The sequence below is a fragment of the Hyalella azteca genome, unplaced genomic scaffold (genome assembly GCF_000764305.2).
Source record: "Hyalella azteca isolate HAZT.00-mixed unplaced genomic scaffold, Hazt_2.0.2 contig13862, whole genome shotgun sequence".
NCBI lineage: Eukaryota > Metazoa > Arthropoda > Malacostraca > Amphipoda > Hyalellidae > Hyalella > Hyalella azteca.
Genome location: NW_025943768.1, coordinates 113,129 through 136,775, shown reverse-complemented (window position 1 = coordinate 136,775; position 23,647 = coordinate 113,129). Strand labels below are relative to the sequence as shown.

Below are 23,647 nucleotides of genomic sequence, written 5' to 3'. Positions count from 1 at the left end.
AATTATCATGTGATTATATATTCTCTAATCAAATCGTTATACGAATTTGTTGTAATTAATTATGCAATTTTAGAGGAAAATTTATTTCTCTGAATTATTCTTCAGTGAAATTATTAGCGTAAGAAAATGTAATGTTTTCACTTGGCCATTGCCTCTCTCAAATGTGTACAAATTGTGGCGAGAATTTAACGAGATCACAATAACCGAAAAACGCACAGTTTTCATGTAATTGTATGAAAAACTTAATGCGATTTGCCTATGGGATAAAATTTCATGTTTACCAATTATATCAAATTCATTAAATTACACAAAATAATTTTCGTCATTAATGAATTTTTTATCAAATGCTTATTCCTGATCACTTGTCTTTATTCTAGATTATGATATGACATGTAATTTGAACATTTTCATATATGTGTGAAGTAATTTTCACTATTAATAAATTTCTTATCAAATGCCTTTTCATGATCACTTATCTCTATACTAGATAATGATATTAATTTGAACATCCGCCACATATGTGTAAAGTAATTTTCGCTATTAATAACTTTCTTGTCAAATGTTTATTCGTGACCACTTATCTTTATTCTAGATAATTATATTAATTTAAATATATGACTTATATGTGTAGGTGTCAGGGGGGGCGGGGCGCTCGAACTCCCTGCACCCTCCCCGGGCCCAGTCCCCTGAGAAGGACGAGTGGGAACCTATTGTTCGGCAGCGGTGAGTAGTGCCACTCATATGTGCTGAAATACCACTCTTTTGATCTGAAATGCCACTCTTTTGGTCTGAAATACCACTCTTTTGGTCTGAAATACCACTCTTTTGGTCTGAAATACCACTTTTGATCTGAAATACCACTCTTTTGATCTGAAATACCACTCATTTGATCTGAAATACCACTCTTTTGGTCTGAAATACCACTCTTTTGATCTGAAATACCACTTTTGCTCTGAAATGCCTCTCATTTGCTCTGAAATACCACTCTTTTGCTCTGAGGTGTCACTCATTAGCTCTGAAATAAGACGTTTGATGTCTGACCACTCATACTACACGAGGTCACTACACTCGTGACGATAACATCTGATAGAAGCACCGCACTCGTCATGCCAGTCACACCCTCGGCTCTTGACTCTGTTCAGCTAATGGTTTATACGGCTAATGGTTTGATAAAAGAAGAAGCTGTTTCAGGTTGGCTACTGAAACAGCTTCTTCTTTTATCAATTGAATAATATATGATTTGTTTTTTTGCACGGCATTTTATATAAGGTTTTTCATTCGGGCACTTGTCAATAGGTTTGACCGAGTGAGAAGCCTCGTTCGCGAGTCAAAAATACATTATTTTTTGCGCATTTTCTTATCTATGAAAAAAGGCGCTATTGTGCTCGTCATATCCGTCCGTCCGTCTGTCTGTCCGTGACTTCACGTTTTCGCCGACGAGAAAATGCGCTCTCTGTCACTCACTGCAGTGAGTACTGAGTTATATTTTTTCCTTTAATGACCGAATGTAGTCATTTATTCAAATGAAATTCTGCAAGTTTTTTGTTATTGGTAAGTGAGAAGTGACAGCCGTGGCTCAATTTAGTTACTGCAAGGTCAGTAGCCACAGTGACTCGACCATAAGACTCTTACATAAGACTCTTAAATCACTACACTGCTAGGAGCTCTAGAGTCACGCAATCCTGACAGTTAGTGATGGTGATTACCTTGCAACTCCTGTGATGGTGATTTATACCTGCGACTACAGTGATGGTGATCGCCCTGCACGTACAGTGAGCCAGACAGCCGTGCGCTAATTACAGTCATTCTCTTAAGCTGAGCATTATACGAGGTCATATTGTGCATAGGTCAAAGCTCCTGTAAGACGGCTGGCTTTGTGATATTTTACCCTATGAGTTTATTCAGCATTGCATATTAATATTTAATACTCGAAAAAAAAATTAAATGCCTTTAATTGGTTATGCTGACGAGTCATATTAGCAGTTGCTGTTTGCATGGACACAATTTAGTTAGATATATTTTACGTGAAAGACACGTATTTTCTGTATTAAGATTATTTGATCGGGTAAATATTACTCAGGATTTGCAACGCAAATAAAATACAAAAGTACTGAAATAACAGCGAAGTTTTGAAAGAAGTTTAAATACATTTATTTATATAGTTTTAACTTCAAATTATTGGTTTCTTCACGTTTCTTACACAATAGGTTCAAAGAAAAGAACTCACTCCGGAAGGAACCCTTGTTTATCTCCCTAATGTTATTATCCCCTAAACATTTAACTGATAATTGCTGGTGCATTTTGCTGTCTTTCTCAATCACTATGCTATGGACCAGCTGAACGTTGAGGTTGGAGGGAAAGGAACGAAGTATAGACACCACTTGCGAGGTCATCCATCAGCAATACTCGTGTTGCTATATCCTGTGTATATACTATCATATACAATTCTTATATTGCCAATTCCACCAGTTTCATTAAAGTGTGCTAGGAGAGCGTGTTTTACTAATGCATCAATTGCTAAGAGAAACTAAATAATAAACTTTTGAAGAATCATAGCTTACTCGTTGTTAATTAATTTAGCTTGATCTGTCAGATGTCGACAAACTTCTCCGTTGTCGCTTCGCAAACTTCGCTGCGAAGTTATTAACTTTAACATTGCGAAGATACGCGCTAATTAAGACTTCGATAGTTTATGTGCATTTTGAAGTAGACTGTCATCGCAAAACATAAAATTAAGTAGGTATTTGCACTTGATTCAGCGTAGCTTGAAAGCAGTGCAGATTTTGCAATTTCCATGTAGCCATGCTGTTATTAGCGTGCACGTTGAGTCCTTTTAAGTACCTGAATTTGCGCTGAATTTCAAATTACTCAAATAAGTTGGCAGTCCATGAGAAAGTCTGTATGCGTGTGCGGTCGACATACAGTGGGGGGAAATAAATATTCGTACACTTGAAAAATCGTATTTTAATGTATGTAAGTACACAAACTTAACAGGAAAAGTGATTTAAATTTCTGTTAAGTTTGTGTACTTACATACATTAAAATACGATTTTTCAAGTGTACGAATATTTATTTCCCCCCACTGTATGTATGTGGCAATTTAGTGCAGAAAGCGCTTAATTTCTCGCTTTTTACGACTAGTAACATGCGTCTTGTCAGATCAACGATTAGATGAGGTGTTTTAAATATCTTTAATCGTTAATAAAATCATTATTATTCAGCTCTGAAATTTTTGTTAATATTGGGATTAATTCGTTACATGGTAACTTTGGCTGCCTCGTCTTGCATCGTATTTAAAAGAAAAATCTCATCGTGAAGCGCAGCCTTGTTGGCTGACTGATAGATTCTTTGTCTATATAACTACCCTATTGATTGCTTGGTGTGCATGCCGCTGTATTTCTAACGCTAACGTTTCAGTGCCGCGGTAATTGACGAGACTGAAGCAACATCATCACTTATGTAGAGGCTCTTGGTTGGGAAAAGGCTATATAAATCAAGGTAATGACAATCGTAATTGAATATAATTTTGGTGGCCGGGTGTCTGTATATTTTTGTTCTGTATTCCAGAACTGCCCATGAAATGTTCGTTCTCTTTGAGCCCATTCAAAATGCTCTCTTTCAACAATATTTTTAGCATTCCTGCATTGGAGCAGCTTTACAACAATGTCCTTTTTTACAAATTTAGTAGCATGAACGAACTTGTTAGGTTGCATTCGACGTAAGCTATATCAGCAGTTTGCTATTGTTGTTAACCTCAAACTTAATTAAGTTCGTACACGCATACTTTCTGAACCATATTTTCTCGTATTATTTCTAGCCAAGCGTAGACCGTTCGATCCTTAATTCGTTTGCATTTTAAAATTTTCTTTTAAACAACGTATAATCAAACTCATGGCTTGTTTCAGATATCTCTAAGTTGCTTATTTGCGATTTCACGCAAAGCCATACTATCTTATCGCGTTCTAAATACAAGGTTTGCATTGTCATATGTATATTAATTGTACATAATATTATAATGTTTAAATAATAACAATGTATGCTTAATGGCGTGAACTCTTCATAAACTCGTGTACAACTGCCGCACACTATAGATCTCTTTCTAGACGAGCTAGACCTTTGCTTTTAACGATCTTCACATAATATATGAACAAGTTGCGTTCATGTCTCGCACGTATTGAACTCGAACAAACGATGCACGTTATTTGACGGCCTTGGAAGTACGGCCTATCGATCGAAATTTTTGTTAGGCTCGCGAGTTCTATGCCTGCTCAGAGAAACTGTGTTGGGTTGTGTGTGCATTTTTAGTGTTGCGAAGAAGAATGTGGAGATGAAAGAATTTTCGATAAATATTAGGTTTATTGATTTTCATTCCATTACCGCGACTACAGAGTTATTTTGATGCTGGACAATCCCATCATAATTGATATAATACAATTATGCTGAGATTAATATAAATGTTGAGATATAATTCGCTGTCAAGTTATTCGCAGGCTAAAAGAATAAATGCAGTCCACTACTTTATATGGAACAAATACGTATAGGAGAATTCAAGTATACATTTTTACAAAGTAACTCTACTTCTTCTGGCTTCGGCTGGGGACGGAAAGAAGCTGCTGGACGACATTTTCTTCTGCATGAAATTAGATATTTTGCTGGGTGTGGGCGAGAGCTGCGAGAACATGCCAGGTTGTGGCGTAGTGGACAAGGATGAAGATTGAGGCGTTGCTTGTGTTGTGCCCGCGTTCAAAGTGTTTAAACTTTTGCTCCTGGTCACTGAGGGCGGCGGCTGTCGACGCTGGTAATTAAGTCCATGGTCATCAAAAATCTCACCCATACCATCAAATGCTTCTTTTGAATCGCCTTCTAGCTCGTCGTAAGGCCGGACCTGAATAACTGTTGACAATCTACTCGGCGAGCGCCCTTTTGGTAGCTTCAGGTTCAGCAGGTCCATGAGACCTCCGCCGTTGCCGGGGCGACTGTTCTCGTCGGGAGTTTTGTGGCCCATGCTGCTGTTTTTACCGGAGCTGTTGTGGCTTTTATTGGTCATACCGACGCTGTCGAGGTCTTCGTCCTCATCGTTACCAGCGACGCCGGTGTTCGAGCGGCCGAAGAAGCCTCGGTTCGTTATGGTTGTCGAGACTCTCTGTGGACCCTCGGTAAAGTGGTCGAAGTTCGAGACGTTATTCGGATACTCGGACATTCCGCCGTATTTGTGAGGCATCAAAAGCGTCACGTCAAAACTCGTCGAGTCCTGTGTGTGAAAGAAGGCCATTAATTAAATAATTATATCAAATACCTTAGTACTAATATGCATACATATTCTACACTTCAAATTAATGAAGTGTTCTTTAAAACAAAGAACTTTCTCCATGCTAAGCGTCCTCCGATCATCATTGCAGAGGCCTGGTTGAAAATGTTGCTAACTTGGGAAAAAAATTTTAACTGCAATATTGTATGCTTCTTCAATCTATTACAGTTTATATGTTAAATATCTATCATGTTGAAATTCCCTAAATTACGCTTATAAATAAAGTCTTCTAGATCCAGGATTAATGAGTCCGAAGATGGCGCTAATTTCACGGCCATGAATGTCGGATAGCGGCTCTCGCGGTATGCCATCAAACCGATAAAATATTGTGCATCAAGAAAATGAGTGAAAAGATGCGATGTTTTATACCTCGTATCACGGTAGCAAATTATATCAGGCTCACAATCTCAGCTGTGAATTATCGACTCTAGCCTGTAGTGGTCGCGTGTGTGGCTAATGGTCGGTGAGCTCGCATTGAGGCGCATCAAGTTGAGGGTATGACAATATGGAGTTAAATGAAGGACGTACGAAGTCAAAGTTTTGTGAACAATTTTTTTTGCTTGGCTGCAACTCAAGAGACGAATGAGTCATGATCAAAATATATAGCTGATGTTAGATGATATTTACTTATTAATGTTGCCATGACCGGAAATTAGAGAAACAGACTAATGAGCTTAGCCTTGATAAGGTCGTGAAATTCTATGATCCCTTCGTTTCTCTTGTGAGAGACGAACGGAATTGTGTTTTGCTCAGGCTATTTATTATTCGTCACGATAAAAGATTTGTCTTTGCTACCAAAATGATAAGTTTCAGAATTGCAGCACAGAATGTTTTTTCGAACATTACTGCGCGGTCGATGGTGAGAAGTAGCCAGTTACTGAAGCCGCGTATATGATCATATAAGGTCAGGCAATCCCCTTGTGAAGATCACATTGTGTGCGAGGTACAGTGCGTGTCGAGATTTATTCATAGCCTTGCCCCTTGATTGTAGTTCTCACCGCACAACGGCCTCGCATTTGTCGAGGAGTTAATTCCCAGTGAAAATTTACAGACGCGTCAGCTTCTGATTTGGGGGACCAGAAGCTGGGGCGACTCTGAGTTTTGTTAGGGTTGGGGCCCTCTTTGATCTGAATAAACCTGCATGAATTTCTTCCTTGTGTCTTAGACAGCATCATTATTTCTCAAGTCTTCAATCAGCTCTCTGTCTAAAACTGCTCAATTATGTATTGCGGAGCTATCGCTTGAATTATGCATTAGCGTTATAAAGCCTTGATGTTTATAGAGACAAAAAATAACAAGCATTTCGTCGGTTGCTTCCATCCGCGGATCTCGATAAGAACTTAGGCTGACATCACGCAAAAATTAGTTATTAAGAAAAACTCGAATTTCCATTTGAAATTCACTTCTAAGTGCGAGATGATTTTATGAGTTAAAAATTTAGCTAAAGTATAGTTATGAACAAAAAAACACCTGTACCTGAGACGGTGCAGGTGGCGGCGAGGGAGACCTGGAAGAGTGAGCAGACCCCGGGTGTGAAGCCCGCAGTAGCGCAGAGGAGGTCTGCTGCTGCTGCTGCTGCTGCAGACCGTGCAGGTCTGATCCGCTGTACGACATCGTCGACGAACGCGAGGGGGACGTCGTTAGCGAGCGCGAAAACATCGCCTTTATGTTCTCCCCTTAATTGTTTCTTCGGTGAATACAAAACTGAACTTATTTTCCGATCTTGCCTCTTGATTGGATAAATAACTTACATCTGTTTTCTTACTTTCCCCCCTCCTTGTCTCTCCAGTAAAAAGAGGGCCTTTTTTCGACCTTATCTCTTGACTGGATAACAAACTTGTTTTCTGACCTTTCCTTAATTTCTTGTCGTTACTCGAAGTGAATACAAAATTAAGCTAACTTCTAGTTTTCGAACGGCCTTCACATCATTGAAAAACAGAGCTCATGGTCGTGAGTCGCAGTGTTTATGAGCAACTTTTTGAGGCTGTATTTTGTTTCTCTTAATCGATAAGTTGTTACTCGCGATTACTCACCCGTTGTCTCTCATTTGGGCGATTATAATTCTTCTAATGAAAATACCGCATTTTTCTCTAATTTTTACTTCGCTATGACGAGTTTTTCATTCTGAAACCCCACATTTTTTGAGCGTCGCATGCGTCCAGACCTGTGGACATTTTTTTATCTTCGCGATTTATCGCAGTCATTTAGTAAAGTCGCCACTAAATTTTTGTCTAATGAATTCGTATTATATTGTTGATCAAGACACACCTTTCTACAAAACAACAACTATCAATGTTCTTGATAGTTTGCGCCTCTATGCTGCGTTGATAACTGCCTTGCCTGAAAAAAAAAATTAGATTCGTTAGAGTGAATCACAAAAGCCTTGGGCTAAGAGGCTTTAGAAAATGAAATCGATGTTGTTCAATGAGAACGTCACACTTGCAGCGTGAGTTACGTGAAGAGCTACAGTCCAATTGATGCATGCTAACAAGACAGCTTTATGGTGCTCAGTTCTGTTGAAAGTCCTGCCTGAAAAACAGCCTGCGGTGCAAGAGTTAAAAATAATAATAGGAAAAGCAATTATCAATGGCCTCTTTTGGATTCATCAGCGCATGTTTCTATCTAATTCCAATTAAAATAAAAACAGGAGGTGTTATAACTCAAATGCACCTCGTTGATTTCATTTTGCTTTTCTCGTTAGAGGGCTCGATTTTCTATCTAATTCCAATTAAAATAAAAACAAGAGGCGTTATAACTCAAATGCACCTCGTTGATTTCATTTTGCTTTTCTCGTTAGAGGGCTCGATGCCCATTAATTTTATTTAATTCTAGCTAGTTGATAGCAACATGTCGCAAGCACAAACTTTTTACACGCATGCAAAAGAACTCGCAACACAATTCTAAAGTTAAATCTTATCATCGGAGTGCGGAAGCATGGCAAAGTCACTGGGACGAACGCATGTATTAGCACGTACGAACCCCGTTTTTTTATTATGTTTTGCCTGAATGTCTATTAATTCTCTGTATCTCGTCTGCTCAGCCAAACAGCGAGTACCGTCAATTCTCTGGTATGAATTTTACTCGCATCTAAGTTATTATCTTCGTCATATAGTCAAGATGTTTTCGACTGCCATTTTATGTATACAATTCACTTAGACTTGATAATTATTTCGAATAAGCTTCTATGACGAATGCGTGAGCAATATTGCTTTATAATTTATATTATATAATATATTATATTAAGTTTATATTATAAACTTTGGAAAAAATCGTGAATTTAGTAAGAAAAGTATATATGTACACGTTATATTTATATTAACATTAATTAATGAGTTCATATTGGTGAATTGAACTCATGTTCCACAAATTTCAACACGACCCAAAATTTCGTCCATCAATTCTGACACACGTGCACAAAATTTTATTTTTTTATTTATTTTATTTATTTTAAAATTTTTTATTTATTCAAGATTTTTATATATTGAAATCGATTCATTATATTGATTGTCGTGACCACCACTTTAGGCTTTAACTTCTTAATTAAGTTTCTCGTGCTTCGAATTTTCGCATGACCTTGGCGCCCTACGTTGCCATGGACTCAAGTGTAGGCAAGTTTGTCGTTACCACGACCTCGTCTCATTGAAGTATTGGACGGCAAATCGATGGCCGCGCGATGGAATTCGGATGCAGCTCAGCTGATCCGACTTTCAGTCTATGAGTGCATTTATGAATTGGTGCTTAACACGTTTTTGTTAGAAACTACTTTTATATTTTTCTTTTTATATTTTATATAAAAATATAAATATATATTTTATATTTTTCTAAATTGAACATATACTCTTCGAAAGTTATTGCTTAACCGATTTATCCTAAAGCTATCAGTTATTTAAGTTTCATCTCCATATATATATATGCGTCATATAAATATTGTTTACATAACTGTAAAAAACGTCGATTTTATATTCGTTCATTAAATATTTTAGGTTGCTTAGTTTGATTTCATTTCTTGATAATACATTTTTTACATGCAGCAAAGTTTCATAGAATATTCCGTCAATCTGTGTAGTTTCATGCCATCATTTCTAAGCACAGCGCCCGAGATTTAGCTACGACTCATCGTTGCTCTCTTATTCCGACGCTTTGCTACAGCTCTTATTCGGTGGATGCGCGATGGAATTCGGATGCAGCTCAGCTGATCCGACTTTCAGTTTATGAGTGCATTTATGAATTGGTGCTCAAGACGTTTTTTGCTAGAAACTACTTGCTGTCTATTATATTTTTCTAAATTGAACATATACTCGTCGAAAGTTAGTGCTTACTCGATTTATCCTTGAGCTATCAGTTATTCAAGTTTCATGTTCATGCATCGTATAAATATTGTTGACATAACGGTAGAAACGTTGATTTTAAATTCGTTCATTAAATATTTTAGGTTGCTTTGTTTGATTTTATTTCTTGATAGTACATTTTTTACATGCAGCAAAGTTTCATAGAATATTCAGTCAATCGATGTAGTTTCATGCCATCATTTCTAAGCACAGCGCCCGAGATTTAGCTACGACTCATCGTTGCTCTCTTAATCCGACGCCAAAGCCCTCATTCGGCTGGTTTTCCCTTAGCAATTGGCTTATCAAGTAACGTCGTGTTACTTGACGCTGAGTTGATGACTATATATCAAGTGTGTACTTATTTACGCCATATGCCGACTTTTGGGCCAGGGATAACAATTCTCGTTTGATGCAAATCTCTAAAGCATGTTATTATCTTCATCCTTTTCAATGTTAAGCATTTTATTTAAAATAACTGATCATATTCTTCGTTATTTTTACGTACGACTTCATTTATTAATTTTCTATTGTAATGAGCCGCCACGCACTTCAGTCATATTTTAATACTAGACACAGCTTTTTGTTTGATAATTTTCTGAATTTCTTTAATGTTCCGCTTTGGTTTTACATTTTATATCATTTAAAAATTTGTCAGTTTATCGTTGACAGCTTTTATCAATCACTGTCATGAGATAGAGGAATCAAGTCTGTTGATCCACCCCTGCACCATCGCGAAACACACATCCTCTCGGCCCTGTGTCTGGCACAGCACTGACTGCTTCCTAGCTGTTAGGCTATATTACAGCTACCTGGCCAGCACCGACTCGTCAAAAACGAAATTAACACCCAATAGATTTTTATTTCTTCTGCTCAATAAAATCAGAGCATTTTGGGTCGAAAAATAACGGTTCAGTTATCATCCTTCCCCGCGTGTCCTCTATATCTCTTTCTCTATATCTATAAAAAAAGAATATAATTCAATGTCACGAGCAAACCCCGTAGAGTTTATTACGAAATGCCCTTTTAAAACACGTGGAAATTAGTGTGATAAAAAAACACCGAAATTAAACTTTCAGTGTGGCTACATTTAATGCCTAACAATTGTTTGGCATTACAATTGGACTGTAATGCTTGCCTGTCATGCTAATTTGGAAGCATTACAACTGCTCAATACTTCAGACCCGCCGTCTCACAGAAGCTGTTATAGCATACGTAACGGCTCCAATTGCTGCTACTTACTCTTTAATGTTGTGCATGGTAACGGTAATGTAGCTCCGTGCATTTGAGAAGCCCTATGATGTATCCTGCTAAAAAAAAATCTTGGAGGGAATAGGAATTATTGTAATGTTAGTGTAAATATTATTGTTATATCGCGCGTGCATTTGAGAAGCCTTATGGATGTATCCTGCGCAAAAAAAATCTTGAAGGGAATAGGAATTATTGTTATGTTAGTGTAAATATTGTTATTGTTATATCGCGTTGTGATTCATATGAGTTGCAAGTTTATTAATAAGAGCAATAGATACATGTCTTCAACCTGACGCCAATGTTAAGTCTTTAACCAACTTGTTATCTATTTTATACAAACAAACTTAGCTCCTTAGCACGTTCAGTGCAATTAGCAAGCAAAACGCTTCGTGTTGTTAACGTGAATAAGTTGCACCCAAAATAGCATTGCTAGCGCTGCTATTATTATGTGTATTGATCGTTTTCCGCTTGAATACGTAATTTTGTTTGCTGTGTTCTCACTGGTGGTATGATTACTGCATTATAAACTTTTTTATGTATGTTAAAAACAGCCTCTTTTATTGCAGTTCTAACGACTGTGGGGTCGCAAGAAATTTTCAGCAATCATTGACTTGAATATTTTATTATTACTATTACTATTATATTATTTATTTTTATTGCAGTTCTAACGACTGTGGGGTCGCAAGAAATTTCCAGCAATCATTGTCCTGAATGTTTTTAGGTGCCTATTACTATTACATCGAGAGCGATCAAGTCGCGCAGGAGGCATAAAGTGGGATCTCGGTAAACCAGTGCTAATTATGATATAATCTATCATGAATATTAGGGTACCGAATTACACTGATATTTTTGAATGATTTTATTTTATTATAATACTGTGATATTATTTTACCACGTAAGGTTGTCAGGCGGGTCCACACTCGACACGTCCACTGATCACGCACATGACTCTCATGCGTAGCGCTTCATGTCTTCGTAGCTCATGACTTAAGTAACGTCATGTGCACGCCATCGCCTTCGTCTTTGATCGCTTGTGTCTTCGAGGTCAAAAAGTTCATTTATTTTCAAACCTAATGTATTTGAAGCCAACGTGCCCGAACATTTGAATGACTTATCAGATACGCGTGTCTTTGACCGCTCGTGTTTTTGAGGAAAAGGTTCATTTCTTTTCACACCTAATTAATGTATTTCAAGCCAACGTGCCCGAACATTTGAATAGCTTATCAGATACGCGATTAACACATTAGGCAAATGGCGTCAGCGCAACGTATTAATTACAGGTGTCCTCGAGGTTATCGATATAAACCTCGGTTTAATTAAAGTGTTTAGCTTATTCCAAGGCAGTAATTCTTGATCAAGCCTCCTGCCGAGCCATTGTCGTGACCTGAGCAACTAATAATAATTATAGGGAAGATTTAGTAGCCTTGAACCTGTACGTGCACTTGAGGCTTACACACGCTATCTTCCTTCCTACCCTGGGCCATCTTTTATTTGACATTTTCTTTGTTTTTACTTTTATTTGAATTGTTCAGACATCTGTTCTGCCCTTGAGAATCATAATGCATAGTTCTTGGCAGGCTTTGATGTTGCGTATAAATCTTCGTTTCAGATCCAGGGTGTTCTTGCCAATTTCATCCATCAATTGCGGCCGTTTTTGGCTGATAAATCTACCTTTATTCCAAGTTTTAATCTATTTCCGTATCCCATCAGTCTTTGTATCTACATATTTTGAATCCCTGCAAGTTTAGTTGTCGCAAAGTNCTAGATGTGTATAAGAGACAGTTGCTATGCTGTATATAATTTCCTTAGGTTGACCTTAGAACAACAAATTTCTAGCGCTGCTCACTCGATGCTAAATGATGATTGCTGCACTGCTCATAATGTTTTCAAGGCTGTATTTTACACTTAATTCTTGATTATCTGTTTAAAACAGACTGTACATGCACAACAATTTTTCTCGCATTTTTTGCTTAAATTCATGTATGCAGTGTCTTTAGATAATTTTTTAGAACCTAGCACATTTTAACAAGATTATCCGCTTCATCCTGTCTTTTTTTTTAAGTTCAGCATTTTAAATCTTGTACGGTACTACGCGAGGCTATGCTGAAGTTAGTGGTACTCGTAGGTAGTTGTAATTATCACCGAAAAATTAGAACAAAGCTTAAAGTCGCTAAATTACGATTAAACCTCATGTATGATGGAAGTCCTCGTTGTTTATCTACTAGTTCTGTTCGGATCCCGTTGTTCTGAAATTTACTGTCTGAGTCTGCATGTATTTCCTTCAAGTCCTGCATCATGTCTTCCATATGCTTAACCCTCTCGCCTGATATGTGACCAGAGCAATATTGTCGCACAAGTCTACCCAAAAAGAATGCTTTGCTATTAAGCCCAAAATGACTTGCACTGATGGTTGCCGCCACGTACGACAACTTTAAAATGTTCTTTGTTGCGTACAAATGTCCTCAGGCCGCTACAGTCAATAGTTTACGTATAATTTTAGTTGAAATTTATGTTTCCGGAGAGTGATATACGGTGGCAGAGGGTTAAATTAATTGGCTCGATATTATTGTTTGCAGAACGGCCTCGGACTGCCAGTACGATAACGTGGAACTCAACGACCTCCTGCTGCAGTTCAGGGAGGCTGAGAGTCTGGAGGAGCAGGGCGACATCCTGCACTATCTGGTGGGAGTTGTGCTAGTTTATGGATTTACTTTAGACTAGTATTCTTAACTGATACTGTAACCCTTTATCGCTTATATCGTGTATCTTCAAGTGGAATATTACTGAATGCTATGCGTATTTGCTCCTCAAAATTTTTGGTATTTATTCATGAAATATTGCTCAACATGTTGCAGGTGGTTGCCTACGGCCTGAACCATCCTACGGGATCCTTCATCGAGGGCGAGGCTGTGACCGTCAAGGATCTCCTCAAGGATTTATACGAGCGCTCCTGCCACCAGAAGAACTGGGCCCTCGTGCGCCACACCGCCGGTACGCACGTCACTGCTAAATTTCAACATTATAATTTGGTGTATTTTGCTTTATTATCATCATCTGTGTTTAAACGCTCTTCGCCACATTGGACGGATTATCGACTACAACTGCTTTCACACGTATTGTTTACTATCTTCCCATTCATTTTTCTCCTAGCCTTGTGGATCTCTATTCAGACATTATTTTCTCATTTATAGTAAAAATGCCATATTGTGCTCGTCATGTCCGTCTGTCTGTCAGTCCGTCTGTCTGTCCGTCTGTCTGTCTGTCTGTCCGTCTGTCTGTCTTTCCGTGACTTGACGTTTTCGTCGACGAGAAAATGCGCTCTCTGTCACTTACTGCAGTGAGTACTGAGTTACATTTTTTTATGTATTGTTTACTATCTACCTACACATTTTTTCTCTAGTCTTGTGTATTCAGACATCTGTTTTAGCGCATATTCTCATTTATGGTAAAAACGCCCTATTGTGCTCGTCATGTCCGTCCGTCCGTCTGTATGTCCGTGACTTCACACGTTTTCGTCGACGAAAAAATGCGGTCTCTGTCACTCACTGCTGTGAGTACTGAGTTATATATTTTTATTGTAATCGGTTGTGTGAAAAGCTCGTGTTGATATTATTGACTGACCTAAAGGCATGCTTGGGAAGCGCGTGGAGGACCTGGCGAAGGCCGTGACGGACTTGTTGGTGCGGCAGAAGCAGGTGACCGTTGGGGTGCCGCCCCATGCTGAGGTCACCATCGTACGCCCTCTGCCCACCATCGAGCTCAGGGCTCTCATCAACAAGGCTTATGGTTCAGACGAGAGCACAGCCATGCTCACCCAGGTCATTGCTGCCTACTTCTTACACTTCTCTCTCATCATATCTTGAGAAATGTGTCGTGTTAGACATATAAAGAAAGATATTCTGTGTTCGAGGTCTGAAAAGGTCTAGAAGAAGTTGAATATGGAATGTCGTTGCGATTCTTGATATTTGTTTGATTGTTTTTTTTTTCTGCATTAATTTCGAAGTAGCTGAAGTATTAAAGAGTAATTCGAAATCATAACTTAGTTCAACAAAACCACGGTAGAACTGAATTAAAAAGGAAAATAATAAACGTGAGAAGATGTTCAGTATCGAAATGACAATAATACTTATTTATTTGCCACGGACAAAAATGACTTATAATGGATATCAACCAAGAATTATAACCTGACCAACAATACCGTAATACTAATTACATTATAACCTGACCAACAATAATAATACTACTAGCACAATCGATGATTTGTACCAGCAATGCCGGACGACTCTAAGTCGAAAGCTACAATGATATTGATAAGCCACGGTACCGACCGCCGTCCACTTGTTATTACTCTTCTCTAATTATGCATGATCAGGTGATGGCACTGGAACTGGCGCGCACTATTCTCTGCAGCAAAGATCAGGCTTCTGACCACCTCCTCAACTTGTCGCCCTTCCAAATGAAGAACCTCCTGCACCACATCATGGCCGGCCAGGAGTTCAACATTGGATCAGGTCAGCGGGTTTTATCATTGCTTGTCTCGTGTCCATTTTTTCCATTTATAGACAAATATCATCGCAGCTGAACGAGAAAAACCCGAAATGATTGCCGGTTGCATTTGGTTTTTCAAAAATATGATCGTCATAAAAGTTACGTTTTGTTTCTATGTGGATGATTCAACTTTAGTGGACGTCTGTCCGCTGTCTTTGGCAACATATAATGAGGAGATTAGGAAGAAAAAAGAACGAAAATTATCAGAAAGAAACGTCAGAATCAGGAAGGAGAATGAACGTAAAATTATTTGTTGGATTGCAAATTATGCTCGCTGCGTGTCATATCTTGTCGGTTGTTAGTTGTGCACGGCGCAATTAATGACGCACGAGTGCTGCATCTTAATAGTTATGACTTGCAAGTTTATGTTCAGGTTTCGACTGCCTTAGTAGAGATAGTGTTTTTTCAATAATTGAATATAAAGTTTCATTAGAAATTACAGCAATTTGGTTGAAAACCACAAGCGTTTTACCGTCTAGGGCACCCCACGCCGTTTCTGCCTTATGCTGCCGAATAGCGCACGAACGAAATAATGCAATTTTTGTGAACGAAAACTGCAAGAAGCTCTTATTTCTGTTCCCAACAGCAAGTTTGGCGTCTGTAATTAGAGATTAAGAATGTTTTTTTGATAGAAACATTGAACATCGAACATCTCCAATATGCCTTGAGATGTCACGAATGCCGTTAGCTATTTCCGGATCATGACGTTAAAAGTGCAAGTGAATTTCAGCATGAAGATGAGCTGCACTTTCACGGAATATAATCTCTGCCTGTGTTATATTTGTCATGGATGATCGAAAATCCTAACAAAGCCACATGTATGCGGAAGATATTTTCAACTGTCCACTTACTTGCACTTCTCTGTCTCTTAGTTGCTATATCTCGCTTGACTTGTTTGCATTTCACCTCGATTAACGCAGATTTTCTTGCTCCCAGTGAAGAACAAGGTGGATGTGGCTGGCGCTGGTAAGTTAAGGCATTTACAGCTTCTGTGTTCGCACCACCAACGTATTTCCACGCCTGTGCTTGATTTTTTGAAAGGCTTTTTTCGTAGCCGCATTTCGGAGCTCAACGATTTGCCCGTTCTCGTCGCATGATTAAGAATGTAATTTTATTTGTATTTCGTGAATTCGTTGTATCGTGAAGTAACTGAACATCCAAAGATCATGTGTTGTAGAAACGTACATTTTGAGTATTTAAAGTATTCGTAAATCCGTATTTTTACGTATCTTGATGTACATGCCTTTTGACTAGATTGTAACGCATTTATTCGGCTAATGCAAGATAAACATCACACCTCGCTTGCCATGAGACAATATCGGAGTCTTGTCCTTTAGTTCTGTTTGATCTTTGTTTAAAGTAAAGGCAAGTGTCAATTATGATTTAATCATAAAAATCGAGAATTGTTCACACATGAAGCGTTCTAAATGTACTGTTATATTAAGATGGTCTCTTCATCATTTGTCACTTATAAATGTTTCATGTTTACGTAACTTGTCGCGTCTTGAACTATGCGCATGCTATGCATACGGCTTTCGTTCCGTCCATATATGTCCACCTTGCACTCAGTTGTTGATGGCTCTACCAAAATATATTTAAATATATGTATATGTCATTCATAACGTCGTGTTCTATGACGATGAAAACTACACAAAACTTATTTTGTTTATTTTTGTTATTATTAGATTCGGTATATTTGTTGTGTACCGATACTCTCATGAGGAGCTACTTCTGTTGCTACTTCTGTAGCTTCTCTGCTCTTCGGATATTATCAATAAACACTCACAAAATAAATGGTCATATTGTCCAAGCGATGATGCACTTTATGCACGTAGTACTGATACTCATTTTTATTGGTCTGAATAACACACTTAGGGAAAATAGTGCATCGCTATTGGTACAAAGTTGGATTGTTCCTAGGGCGAGTTTGTTAGTACATGCTAGGCACCGCCCCTTGCCCTGCTCGGTACTGAGAAATGTTGTTTGCAAGAGCAATATTGGGTGAATAACTCATCACTAATGGTAATAAACTTTTATTGTATATTTCTGCAGCTCGTAGCGGCACTTACTTCATCAGCAGCAAATCAACCAAGCTCAGCAAGGTGAGGCTTACGTTGGTTTAGTATAAACACTTTGAGACAATTCTTGATAGGTGAACCTGGTATTTTCTGAGCCTCTAAGTGTTAATCATGATGAGTATTTTTTTATTGTAGCATAATGCCTGCACCTAAAGGACTACGTAATTATTACAGAATTTTATAATTGTGTAAACATGCGAAAAAAAATTTTATCAAACCTCAAATCTCTTGAATATTCGACTCGTTGAAATGAAACATTCATATGAAATCGAAAACGAATGCTTTTTTTTTATTCGTAATCTGAACTTCTCTGGTTTCTGCATGCGGCCGCAGAACCACTTGCCCTCGGAGAAGGTACAGTCATCATCGTAATTTCCCTCAATGTTCACTTAGTGATTATCTTCCTGATTCCACTATTCTGCCCTCGAAGTCATCAGCCTTGCTGGTCCTGATTGTTGAGCCTTTGCACCCAATGACTGCTGATTACTTTGTCCTTAATGAAGATCCCTTCTAGCGATAGCCCGGCAATGTTTCTCCTTGTTATTGACCAAACTGCCACCTCAGGTTACTTCGTGCTTCCGAGATCCCGTATTTTTAGCGCATTTTCTCATTTATGGAAAAAATGCACTATTGTGCTCGCCATGTCCATCCGTCCGTCCGTCCGTCTGTCTGTCCGTCTGTCTGTCCGTGACCTCAAGTTTTCGTCGACGAGAAAATGCGCTCTCTGTCACTCACTGTAGTGAGTACTGAGTTATATGTTTGAGGTATTTACTTTGCTTCCGTATCCGAGATCCCGTATTTTTTAGGTCTTTTCTGAAGTAAAAGAAAACTTCTTTAGTCCTCGGGATGAGTTCCTAATATTCACAGTAACTATAAAAAATTTTTATGGATTACTATGGCCTCAAACTATACATAAGGCCATCGCTTTGTTACTGAAAAAAATTCAAATCGATTCTCAATATTTCTAGTACCCAACAATAATTTTGCTCTTTAATTTTCCCTTTAAGATGCATCTATTCTTTAGACATGAGTTTTTTAAATACTTTTAATACTTTTAAACCTCCAATCATTATTTTTAATTATTTATCGTACTTACTTTATGACGGTATTCCAAGATTCTAATTCTGGATCGAAAACCTAAAATTAGTTTCACAATTTTAGCATTTTGCATGCAAACACTATACGTTTGACACTACCTTCATAAATTTGTTAAAATGCAATAAGACACGATTAAATATTACTCTGATGATGACATTGCTTTCATTAGAGCACTCATCTCATGGTTCGGTCCGAGAATGTTTCTCTGCTGATACTAAAACAAATCAGCTTCCAACTGTCCCTTATTTCGTTGACGAACAAATTCTTCCCTAATTGTTAAATTTAATTTATCCTGGTTTTTTTAATTAGATTTTTTTATTACCTGAGGAATAACATGATTCTCCCCTAACTCTTTACATTTGACTTGTTGAAAGTTCCTGCGTCTGCGTTGTCAAATTTCATGTTCGTGGGTCTACTTTGTAAATGAGCTCGTGGCATACGAGTAAAATTTCGTGTAAAGATTTTATTGATCACGGCATTTAAAAACTTGTGCTAAATTACTCTTTGAAATAAAGAGAGTATGATTGTTGCTTACAATATCTTGAGTTATGCATGATCTCTGAGCACGTATTGTGCTGTAGAAAAGTGCAATGGGCGGCTTTTTGACCGCCTCGAGCTACACGCCCTCGAGCGGACGCCGCGACGGCGACACTGAAGGCGTCAGGGACAGGGCGGGGCAGTGGCTCAGGCGCCGTAGACTGGACGGTGCGCTCAACAGAGTCCCCAAGGGGTTCTACATGAACATGTGGAATGTTCTTAATCGGGTGAGATTANAGGGACAGGGCGGGGCAGTGGCTCAGGCGCCGTAGACTGGACGGTGCGCTCAACAGAGTCCCCAAGGGGTTCTACATGAACATGTGGAATGTTCTTAATCGGGTGAGATTATCCCCCCACCAGGAATATGTCTTTGTTTCCCACGATCTGTCTTTGTTTCTGATTATTAGGAGACAGGAATCTGTCTTTGTTTCTGATTATCCCCCCACCAGGAATATGACGTTAAAATAATGTTGAATTTATTTAGTAGTAAAGAAATTATCTCTTGATCTAGGTTGTTCACTAGGAGGAATCTGATGTTAAAATAATGTTGAATTTATTTCGTTGCAAAGAAATGATCTATTGATCTAGGTTGTTTCAACGTCGTTTTCCTGGAGTGTCAGGCTTCATGGTGATCAACGGTCGTAATGGCGACAGCGTGGTTACTTTATGAAAGAATTTGGGTGAATCACGAGTACGAAACAATTGTGACAAGAAGCATTCATGCCTGCCAAATTGATTTGTATTTTCTGGTTGTAAAATTACTCTGATTTTTCTCCTTGTAGAATTTGGTTTACCTGTAGCCCCCATCCTTTGAATTTGCACGTTTGGTACTTTTTTCGGTATTTTTTATGCGGATGTAATTTAAAGTTTATTTTTATTATGTAAATAAACTGTCAATGTTAGTTTAAAGATATACGGTTGCCTTGATGGGACCATCCAAATATAATTTTTATTCATTTCAACGTTACTACAATAAGAAAAATAATTCTAACGATAATATCTTGCGGTATTTCTGCAGCATTATTGCATAGTAATCTTACTTGTGGGTCCAACCCTATATATACTAGCCAGTATTACTGTCAGTTCCACCTCCTCCTGGCCGTGAAGGCGATGCTGAGTGTATACATGTAAAATGGCAGCAGAGACTGGGACTGTTTGGTGTGAGAATACGCGGACGTGATGGTGCAATATGGCCTATGGGACGTCTGAGAGGAGAGGGAAAGAAATGGTTAATTATGGTGATTCTGAATGGGGGGAGGTGATAAAAGTAACGCTCTAAAAATATACCGCTTCAATTGCAGACCAGGAAAAAAATTTATCATTATGCCCTGTTATTCGACAAAATAGTATTTTTTCTTTTAAATTCGAACGGTTTTAAGCCGCATCACTAACGTTTTTTGTGCTCTTTAATTTAGAAGTCGATTTAATACATTTTCATATATTTATTGTTCTCACTGAATATTAATTTCAAGTTATAATTGCAGTGCAACGGCATTGACATCGAAGGCAAAGTCATACCGCGCACGCTAACCCAGGAGATGACAGCCGGGGAACTGAAGTCTCGTGGTCGAGGTGAGACCGTCCTGAACACCATCCCGCAGCCCGAGTACCGACAGCTGGTGGTCGAGGTGAGACCGTCCTGAACACCGTCCCGCAGCCCGAGTACCGGCACCTCGTGGTCGAGGTGAGACCGTCCTGAACACCATCCCGCAGCCCGAGTACCGACAGCTGGTGGTCGAGGTGAGACCGTCCTGAACACCATCCCGCGCGGGGTGAGACCGTCCCGCATTGTAGCGCGGGTGTAATGCGCCATGCACGTTATTGTTCATACCAATACTTGGCTCATTCTAAGCCATTGCACGTATTATGTGTTCAACGTATGACCAATACAGTATTATTCAATTTTATCCTGTTATGAGTGTGATATATCAATAATTTTCGGTAATAATTTATTTTCAATTACTTACGTAATGCACAAGTGTATAAATTTTGTATTTTGTTAGGAAAAGTGCAGTGTCGAAATTATGATCATTGATATATATTCGGCCTGACTATTTTGTTAGATTTTGAACCGTGATGATCGCGCATTATTAATGTATTTAGGCAGTAAGTGCTCGCTGAACTTTCACTCGTATTGTACATTTACTTATTGAATAATGAATATTTTATTTTCTTAAAATTGCTGCTTTCATAATGTCGTCAATCACATCATTCTATGGAAAAATAGCATATTTTTAACTAATGGTTCCTATGTTTTGTTCATAATACTGCTTATGGCACAGGCACTGATGGTGGTGTCGCTGGTGGCAGAGCAGCAGCTCGTGGACTGGCTGGGGGACCTGATCTCTGCGCAGGCCATCGTCCACGTCGCCAACACAATATTCCTGCAGGATCAGGTCTCAACCAACAAACTTTTTCAGTGTCTCAGTGGAAACAAACTGTAAACTTTTACATTTACGAAAAATATGCACTAAGTTTCAGTGATAATTTGGCTCTCTACTTTCAATGAAATACGTCTGTATAATATCTGTCGTTAGTGACGCTTGTTAACAAATACAAATAGTGATCTAGCACCGCAGAATGACGGATAGTGTTATATACGTGGTACCATTTTCAGTAAAAGAACCACTTAATTTGGTCCGTGATCTAGTTCTTATTTTATCATAATATGTCATCATCATTTCCCAGCTTCCTTGTTCAATTTTCAGCTTGAGGAAAAATCAACGAGTCAATTAAGGTTACTTTTTGTATTTATATACGGTATATTACTCCTCCAACTTAAAATCTTCCCTCCTCTAAAAAATGTTATGCCTTAGCTTGCTATCCTTGATGTGTTGTACCTAAAACAACGTTCATGGGTTTTCCATTTTTGCATACACCATTTTTATTATTAATTTCACAAATTGATGAATCATAAGCGTTACGTAACCAAAGAGGCATCCATTACTTTTGCATACTCCATTACTTTAGCATACTCCATTATTGTTTTTAATTTCACAAATTGACCAATTATAAGCGTTACGTAACCTAAGAGGCATCCATTACTTTTGCATACTCCATTACTTTAGCATACTCCATTATTGTTTTTAATTTGACAAATTGACAAATTATAAGCGTTACGTAAACCTAAGAGGCATAATGTGTAGAGGCAGCAAGACGGTGACGCTGTGATGTGCTGTGCGCGCGATAAGCGGGACAGCACACCCAGCGGCGGGCTGGTCTGTGAGGGCGCGGCGTATGTTTGTGCTCACTTCTACGACAGCGCTCCTTCCGGCAGCTTCGGTTAGTGTCTTCTCTTCTTGCGGATCTTTAGCGCATATTATCATTTATGGTAAAAATGCCCTATTGTGCTCGTCATGTCCGTCTGTATGTCCATCCTTCTGTCTGTCCGTGAATTCACGTTTTCGTCGACGAGAAAATGCACTTTCTGTCACTCACTGCAGTGAGTACTGAGTTATATTTTTTGGCGCATTTTCTCATTTATGTAAAAAAGGCACTATTGTGCTCGTCATGTCCGTTTGTCTGTCCGTCCGTGACTTCACGTTTTCGTCGACGAGAAAATGCCTCTCTGTCACTCACTGCAGTGAGTACTGAGTTATATATGTTTTTTACCTGCAATGATTGGTTCAATAGTTTAGATATTTCTGTATCCTTGACATTTTTGGTGATAAATATGAAATTACCACGAAACTATTGAAACGTTGGCTTATTAATCTTGAAGAATCGGTGTTGGGTATTTATGTAGCGTCTTAATCTTGAAGAATCGGTGTCGGGTATTCATGTAGCGTCATTAATGAATGACCGGGAAAGGTTTGTCCTATAAATTTAAGCTAATAAAAAAAATATATTTTCGACTGTTTTGCAGGCACGATGAGCTACATGGTGAGGGCTGTGGTGTGCTCCCTGCCTTGCTTCCCTCAGGACGGGGACATGGATTGCACCGTTAGCTAAATACACCCAATATGAACCATGCTATGACCATGCAGATTCAATCGTCACGAATAACTTGAAAAATTAATTATCGGCAGAATTTTCGTTCATATTTGCTCACGTAGAAATTGTTGATTATCAACCGCTTTTAGAACTTGAAAAGCCCAGATATGATTCTAGCCTGTCATTTGCTTATGTAAATACTGGAAGGTAGCATAAATTATTTATGAATGGGAAAGTTTGAAGTTTGTATAAGAATCGCCATGAATCGTTAAATTTCATATTAATCTGGGACGTTTGAGGTAGTCACAAGTTTCTCGAACTGATAGCGGCCTTTATATGTGATGTCCGTACGAGTTTGAATCGTTGTAAGTGCAGTTTAAGCCTTGACTGCCGCCACTTGTCACCCTAATTTTATTGTAAGCTGACAAACTTTGTGACAAAAATGCGTGCAACAGTTTCAATATATCTTGAAGATTTTTTAACAGTTCATTGTTTGGTTCCGTAAACAAGATTTTCTAAAAAATGAGAAACAAAGACGAATTCATAAATTTTATGATATTTTCTTTAGC

At 38.5% G+C, this 23,647-nt stretch overlaps 1 protein-coding gene across 1 annotated transcript; it reads left to right on the top strand.

The window, feature by feature from the left end:
• The first annotated feature begins 518 nt into the window (after positions 1 to 518).
• On the top strand, positions 519 to 23,548 carry LOC108682901 (probable phosphorylase b kinase regulatory subunit alpha). The gene is given in 14 exon segments (XM_018172155.2): positions 519 to 527; positions 632 to 723; positions 13,461 to 13,566; positions 13,740 to 13,875; positions 14,512 to 14,768; positions 15,233 to 15,395; positions 16,369 to 16,398; positions 17,485 to 17,534; positions 17,844 to 17,864; positions 19,190 to 19,372; positions 20,630 to 20,773; positions 21,428 to 21,541; positions 22,292 to 22,427; positions 23,011 to 23,548. Coding segments are annotated over 14 exon segments (1,527 nt in total). The 3' UTR covers positions 23,097 to 23,548.
• Positions 23,549 to 23,647: the final 99 nt, after the last annotated feature.